Consider the following 8,412-nt stretch of genomic DNA (forward strand, 5'->3'; position numbering starts at 1 on the left):
CCTTTTTTTTGAGGCCACTGAGTGTGGGGGTGCTTTGCTGCTGGCGCTGTCTGTGATTTATTTAGAATTCAAGGCACACTTAACCAGCATGGCTACCACAGCATTCTGCAGCAATTCGCCATCCCACCTGGTATGCGCTTTGGGACTACCATTCGTTTTTTTCACAGGACAATGACCCAACACACCTCCAGGCTGTGTAAGGGCTATTTGACCAAGAAGGAGTGATGGAGTGCTGCATCAGATGATCTGGCCTCCACAATCACCCGACCTCAACCCAATTGAGATGGTTTGGGATGAGTTGGACCGCAGAGTGAAGGAAAAGCAGCCAACAAGTGCTCAGCATATGTGGGAACTCCTTCAAAACTGTTGGAAAAGCATTCCTCATGAAGCTGGTTGAGAGAATGCCAAGAGTGTGCAAAGCTATCATTAAGGCAAAGGGTGGCTACTTTGAATATATTTTGATTTGTTTAACACTTTGTTGGTTACTACATGATTCCATATGTGTTATTTCAAAGTTTTGATGTCTTCACTATTATTCTACAATGTAGAAAATGGGTAGGTGTGTCCAGACTTTTGACTGGTACTGTATATTTTTTACATTAATCCAGCAGATACTATAGCTGCAGGCCTGCTCCCAGACTGGCAGTCAGAGCAGCGCATCAGTGGTTATATCCCAGCCTGGCAGTCAGAGCAGCGCATCAGTGGTTATATTAATGAGATTTCAATCAAATTCAGTCAGTCAATAAAGCTCTCTGGTACAAATTGCCAAGGAACATTGGGCTCTGGGGTGAGCTCATTTAAATGAATCCATATTCAGTACACTGTGACCTGTGACCTGTTAGAACTGGCTGGGCCAATAGGTTCAATTAGAGAATGACATTGCATAATAGCCTACTGTGACTATAGCTCTCTGTCTCTTACAGCCGGTACCAATTCCCTCCCTACTCCTTCCCCTTGGCCCTAACCCTTCCCCTTGGCCATACTCCTTCCCCTTGGCCCTAACCCTTCCCCTTGGCCATACTCCTTCCCTTTGGCCCTAACCCTTCCCCTTGGCCATACTCCTTCCCTTTGGCCCTAACCCTTCCCCCTACTCCTTCACCGTCCCCCTACTCCTTCCCCATGGCCATACTCCTTCCCCTTGGCCCTACTCCTTCCCCATGGTCCTACTCCTTCCCCTTGGCCCTACTCCTTCCCCAGGGCCCTACTCCTTCCCCCTGACCTTACTCCGTCCCTTGGCCCTACTCCTTCCCCTTGGCCCTACTCCTTCCCCATGGCCCTACTCCTTCCCCATGGCCCTACTCCTTCCCCTTGGCCCTACTCCTTCCCCTTGGCCCTACTCCTTTCCCATGGCCCTACTCCTTCCCCTTGGCCCTACTCCTTCCCCTTGGCCCTACTCCTTCCCCATGGCCCTACTCCTTCCCCTTGGCCCTACTCCTTCCCCTTGACCCTACTCCTTTCCCATGGCCTTACTCCTTCCCCATGGCCCTACTCCTTCCCCATGGCCCTACTCCTTCCCCATGGCCCTACTCCTTCCCCTTGGCCCTACTCCTTCCCTTTGGCCTTACTCTTTCCCCTTGGCCCTAACCCTTCCCCCTACTCCTCCCCCCTACTCCTTCCCCATGGCCCTACTCCTTCCCCTTGGCCCTACTCCTTCCCCTTGACCCTACTCCTTCCCCTTGTCCCTCCTTCTTCCCCTTGGCCCTACTCCTTTCCCATGGCCCTACTCCTTCCCCTTGGCCCTACTCCTTTCCCATGGCCCTACTCCTTCCCCTTGGCCCTACTCCTTCCCCTTGGCCCTACTCCTTCCCCATGGCCCTACTCCTTCCCCTTGGCCCTACTCCTTCCCCTTGACCCTACTCCTTTCCCATGGCCTTACTCCTTCCCCATGGCCCTACTCCTTCCCCATGGCCCTACTCCTTCCCGATGGCCCTACTCCTTCCCCTTGGCCCTACTCCTTCCCTTTGGCCTTACTCTTTCCCCTTGGCCCTAACCCTTCCCCCTACTCCTCCCCCCTACTCCTTCCCCATGGCCCTACTCCTTCCCCTTGGCCCTACTCCTTCCCCTTGACCCTACTCCTTCCCCTTGTCCCTCCTTCTTCCCCTTGGCCCTACTCCTTCCCCTTGGCCCTACTCCTTCCCCTTGGCCCTACTCCTTCCCCATGGCCCTACTCCTTCCCCTTGGCCCTACTCCTTCCCCATGGCCCTTCCCCTTGGCCCTACTACTCGGCCCTACTACTTCTTCCCCTTGGCCCTACTCCTTCCCCTTGGCCCTACTCCTTCCCCATGGCCCTACTCCTTTCCCTTGGCCCTACTCCTTTCCCATGGCCCTACTCCTTCCCCATGGCCCTATTCCTCCCCCTTGGCCCTACTCCTTCAATGTTTCCAGATCTGAAGGGTCTCATGAAGCTTCTCTATGGTGCATATGTTCTTTTGACTCGTCACATACGCTGCTGTTTATTATCTATCCTGTTGCCTAGTCACTTTATCCTATTGCCTTGTCACCGGTTACCTATCTACCCCCGCAAATGGACTACTGGTACTGGTACCCCATGTTTATAGCCAAGTTATCATTACTCAGTACTGGTACCCCATGTATATAGCCAAGTTATCATTACTCAGTACTGGTACCCCATGTTTATAGCCAAGTTATCATTACTCAGTACTGGTACCCCATGTTTATAGCCAAGTTATCATTACTCAGTACTGGTACCCCTTGTAAATAGACAAGTTATCATTACTTAGTACTGGTACCCCTTGTAAATAGCCAAGTTATCATTACTCAGTACTGGTACCCCATGTTTATAGCCAAGTTATCATTACTCAGTACTGGTACCCCATGTTTATAGCCAAGTTATCATTACTCAGTACTGGTACCCCTTGTAAATAGACAAGTTATCATTACTCAGTACTGGTACCCCTTGTAAATAGCCAAGTTATCATTACTCAGTACTGGTACCCCATGTTTATAGCCAAGTTATCATTACTCAGTACTGGTACCCCATGTTTATAGCCAAGTTATCATTACTCAGTACTGGTACCCCTTGTTTATAGAGAAGTTATCATTACTTAGTACTGGTACCCCTTGTTTATAGACAAGTTATCATTACTCAGTACTGGTACCCCTTGTTTATAGCCAAGTTATCATTACTCAGTACTGGTACCCCATGTATATAGCCAAGTTATCATTACTCAGTACTGGTACCACATGTATATAGACAAGTTATTGTTACTCATTGTGGATTTATTCCTTGTGTTATTATTTTTCTATTATTTCTCTCTGTATTGTTGGGAAGGGCCCGTTAGCATTTCACTGTTAGTCCACCTGTTGTTTACGAAGCAGGTGACAAATAAAATTTGATTTGACTTTAGAGATATACAAACATTGAAGATCTGCAAATATCAGTAATTACATTATTGCCGCGCACCTGCAACAAGAAAACTCAGATGTGAGAGGGATTTTATTAAAAAATGGTAGATCTGAAAATATTGAAGGATTAGGGCCAACGGAAGGAAAGTTAATGTTTATTGTCATGAGTCTTGTCCTGGGGCAGAACTGAACGATTTCCACTAGATAGGCCAGCTGCAAAGTCAAAATTGGCTATATTATAAAAACTTAAATTTGCTTTTTGGTCTATGGTTAGGCATTAGGGTTAGCAGTATGATTAAGGAGAAAGAGATGGAGATAGAGGTGGGAGGAGAGACAGAGAGAGGGATCTGAGGAGAGACAGAGAGAGGGATAGAGGAGAGACAGAGAGAGGGACAGAGGGGGGAGGAGAGACAGAGAGAGGGATAGAGGGGGAGGAGAGACAGAGAGAGGGATAGAGGGGGAGGAGAGACAGACAGGGGGAGGAGAGACAGAGAGAGGGACCGAAGGGGGAGGAGATACAGAGAGAGGGATAGAGGGGGGAGGAGAGACAGAGAGAGGGACAGAGGGGGAGGAGAGACAGAGAGAGGGATAGAAGGGGAGGAGAGACAGACAGAGGGGGAGGAGAGACAGAGAAAGGGACAGAGGGGGGAGGAGATACAGAGAAAGTGACAAAGGGGGGAGGAGATACAGAGAGAGGGGGGAGGAGAGAGAAGGAATGAACAGACAGACAGACAGAAAGCAAAGTAGGGACAGAGGGACAGAGGGGGGAGGAGATACAGAGAGAGGAGGGAGGAGAGATAGAGGGGGGAGGAGAGACAGACAGAGGGATAGAGGGGGGTGGAGAGACAGACAGAGGGAGAGACAGAGAGAGGAACAGAGGGGGAGGAGATACAGAGAGAGGGGGAGGAGACACAGAAGGGGGAGGAGACACAGAAGGGGGAGGAGAGACAGACAGAGGGACAGAGGAGGGAGGAGAGACAGAAGGTGGAGGAGAGACAGACAGAGGGATAAAGAGAAAAATAAGCCGTCGTGTGAGAGAAAGAGATGAAAATAAATGTCACAGCTCAATGTGTCCCACTATCTCCAAGCTTACCGCATTTTATTTAACCTTTATTTAACTAGGCAAGTCAGTTAACCCGATGACGCTGGGCCAATTGTGCGCCGCCCTATGGGACTCCCAATCACAGCCGGTAGTGATACAGCCTGGCTATGTTTTATGATAATGTTATTACGCAAAACACAGGGCTCTATGTATTACTGTAGTAGGACTACTGTATACAAAACACAGGGCTCTATGTATTACTGTAGTAGACCTACTGTATACAAAACACAGGGCTCTATGTATTACTGTAGTAGACCTACTGTATACAAAACACAGGGCTCTATGTATTACTGTAGTAGGACTACTGTATACAAAACACAGGGCTCTATGTATTACTGTAGTAGACCTACTGTATACAAAACACAGGGCTCTATGTATTACTGTAGTAGACCTACTGTATACAAAACACAGGGCTCTATGTATTACTGTAGTAGACCTACTGTATACAAAACACAGGGCTCTATGTATTACTGTAGTAGACCTACTGTATACAAAACACAGGGCTCTATGTATTACTGTAGTAGACCTACTGTATACAAAACACAGGGCTCTATGTATTACTGTAGTAGGCCTACTGTATACAAAACACAGGGCTCTATGTATTACTGTAGTAGGCCTACTGTATACAAAACACAGGGCTCTATGTATTACTGTAGTAGGCCTACTGTATACAAAACACAGGGCTCTATGTATTACTATAGGAGACCTACTGTATACAAAACACAGGGCTCTATGTATTACTGTAGTAGGCCTACTGTATACAAAACACAGGGCTCTATGTATTACTGTAGTAGACCTACTGTATACAAAACACAGGGCTCTATGTATTGCTGTAGTAGGACTAGTGTATACAACACACAGGGCTCTATGTATTACTGTAGTAGACCTACTGTATACAAAACACAGGGCTCTATGTATTGCTGTAGTAGGCCACTGTATACAAAACACAGGGCTCTATGTGTTACTGTAGTAGACCTACTGTATACAAAACACAGGGCTCTATGTATTACTGTAGTAGGCCTACTGTATACAAAACACAGGGCTCTATGTATTACTATAGGAGACCTACTGTATACAAAACACAGGGCTCTATGTATTACTGTAGTAGGCCTACTGTATACAAAACACAGGGCTCTATGTATTACTGTAGTAGACCTACTGTATACAAAACACAGGGCTCTATGTATTGCTGTAGTAGGACTAGTGTATACAACACACAGGGCTCTATGTATTACTGTAGTAGACCTACTGTATACAAAACACAGGGCTCTATGTATTGCTGTAGTAGGCCTACTGTATACAAAACACAGGGCTCTATGTGTTACTGTAGTAGACCTACTGTATACAAAACACAGGGCTCTATGTATTACTGTAGTAGGCCTACTGTATACAAAACACAGGGCTCTATGTATTACTATAGGAGACCTACTGTATACAAAACACAGGGCTCTATGTATTACTGTAGTAGACCTACTGTATACAAAACACAGGGCTCTATGTATTATTGTAGTAGGCCTACTGTATACAAAACACAGGGCTCTATGTATTACTGTAGTAGACCTACTGTATACAAAACACAGGGCTCTATGTATTACTGTAGTAGACCTACTGTATACAAAACACAGGGCTCTATGTATTACTGTAGTAGGACTACTGTATACAAAACACAGGGCTCTATGTATTACTGTAGTAGGACTACTGTATACAACATGTTCTCATTTTCAATCTGATAGAACAGGAGTTTGAGAATATACAGATAAATTCGATAACATTGCTTCTACCTAATTTCTTATGACAACAATGAGAATTACACTACAACTTTGAACAAACCTTATAGATTTCCCTTTTACTCTGGTTCTTCTTGATGTTATGAAGATAAACCTTCATGGTAACATTAGTTATGTTTGTTACATTCGTAATGTTTTGTATTCTGTTCTTGTAATGAAAGTACTTTCAGAACCAAATGAACAAGAAAAAATATTCTAAAAGTATTTTATACATTTTTTATGAGGTTTCTATTTCTCCCATTCTTGTTTTTTTCAGCCATGGCCATCAGTGACCCGTTCTTCAGCGGTAACCAGTCATCCTGGATGTCTTTCCCTCCAGTCAGCATCAGACACAGGACAGACCTCAGGCTGCAGTTCCAGACTCTGTCACCAGAGGGCATCCTCTTCTACACAGCACAGCACCTCAGTGCCCGGGCCGGTAGGAACAACCATTCTATCCCTCTGCTCTGTTTTCATGTCATTTGTGGTTTATAGAAACGTGCTAATAATATAAATACATCCAGAATGACAACAACATTAATGACCATCGTATCCCTCTGTCCCTCTGTGGTCATGTCATCCACAGGAGACTTCTTCTGTGTGTCCCTGACATCAGGGTTGGTCCAACTGCGTTACAACCTGGGTTCTGGAACCAACGTGTTACAGTCCACTAACAGAGTGGACATCAGCGGAGGGACCTGGCACACGGTACCATGTCAAATCAAATCACATTTTATTTGTCACATGCTCCGAATATAACAGGTGTAGATCTTACAGTGAAATGCTTACTTACAAGCCCTTAACCAACAATGCAGCTGTAAGCGAAAAAAGTCACAATAGCACAATTGGTTAGGTGGCCGTATAACAGCAGCCATCTCCTCCTGCCCCATTATGTTCTTACACCTGTACAGAACAGACCGGAACATTCCAGCTGCGTTTGTGCTGAAAACACATCAGATATTTACAGGATCTGGCTAAATAATTAGAAAACACACACACGCAATTCATATTTTCTGTTAAGGTTTGATGTTTTTAATCATTCCAGGTGAGGACAGGCAGGACGGGCCACCAGGGGTTCCTGGTTCTGGACGGGCTGGAGGTGAAGCAGAACGACACCGAGGGAGGGATGTCCACTCTGGACGTGGCCACGGACCTCTTCGTCGGCGGGGTCTCCGACCTGAGCTCCATCTCTACGTTCTCCGTGGAGAACGAGCCTGTGGGTTTTACCGGAGGCGTGAGAGAGCTCGTCTTAAACGGACACGACTTTGACCTGACGGAGACAGGGGCCCTGGGAGGGGCCAACGTGGGCGACTGGGACGGGACGGCGTGCGGGTACAAGGTGTGCCAGAACGGCGGCCTCTGTACTGCGTTGAGCGGCGCCGATTCTGACTCGTTTATGTGCACCTGCCCTCCTCGGTGGACGGGTCCTGTGTGTAACCAGTCGGTGTATTGTGTCAATAACCTGTGTCAACATGAGTCATTGTGTTTCTCTGATCTTGTGACTGGCTCATACGACTGTTTCTGTCCTCTCGGGTGGGAGGGGAGGTACTGCGATAAGCAGGTAGGCCTATCCATGACCACTCTGAAGTTCGTTGGGAAATCATATCTGAAATACAGGGATCCTAAATTCAACACAAGAAATCTGAGGTACACGCAGGTTGCGTTTAACTTTACAGCAAGCGGGAACGAAGGGTTGATTCTGTGGATGGGAAGAGCGGAGCACGATGACGACGACTACCTTGCTGTCGGGCTTCAGGAGGGGCACCTCAAAATCGCAGTCAACCTCGGAGAGAGGCTCTCCCTCCCGCTCACCTTCAGAAACGTCACGTTGTGTTGCAACAAATGGCATTACTTATCTCTCTCTCTGAACAGTACCCTTATTCAGGTGTTCCTGGGTGACCAGAGGGTCCTTTTCGAAGACGTGGACCCCTTCGAGCGTTACGTTGCCATGAATTACGGGGGTCTGTTGTACTTGGGAGGGTTCGAGTTGCACAGGAACATCTCAACAGTGACGTCTGGGCTGTTTACCAAAGGGTTTGTGGGAGATCTTAAAGATGTGCGTTTGTATCAGGACCCCAGACAACTACAGTTCCTGCAAAACAGCAAAGGATTTAATGTTCACAAAAGTAATGAGTAGTTCTGTAACTTGTGAAAATAGGTGATTAATGTGTTGTGATA

General features: G+C 46.9%; 1 protein-coding gene across 1 annotated transcript in view; it reads left to right on the forward strand.

Annotated features, from left to right (window-relative positions):
- LOC129862304 (protein eyes shut homolog) overlaps window positions 1-8,412 on the forward strand; it is a 344,128-nt gene extending 335,716 nt beyond the window's left edge. Inside the window, exons 29-31 of the mRNA XM_055933847.1 lie at window positions 6,512-6,673; window positions 6,821-6,942; window positions 7,280-8,412. Of these exons, the coding sequence (XP_055789822.1) occupies window positions 6,512-6,673; window positions 6,821-6,942; window positions 7,280-8,371 (1,376 nt within the window). The 3' untranslated portion in view covers window positions 8,372-8,412. The remainder of the gene's footprint in view (window positions 1-6,511; window positions 6,674-6,820; window positions 6,943-7,279) is intronic.

Source organism: Salvelinus fontinalis, chromosome 1 (genome assembly GCF_029448725.1).
Source record: "Salvelinus fontinalis isolate EN_2023a chromosome 1, ASM2944872v1, whole genome shotgun sequence".
Lineage (NCBI taxonomy): Eukaryota > Metazoa > Chordata > Actinopteri > Salmoniformes > Salmonidae > Salvelinus > Salvelinus fontinalis.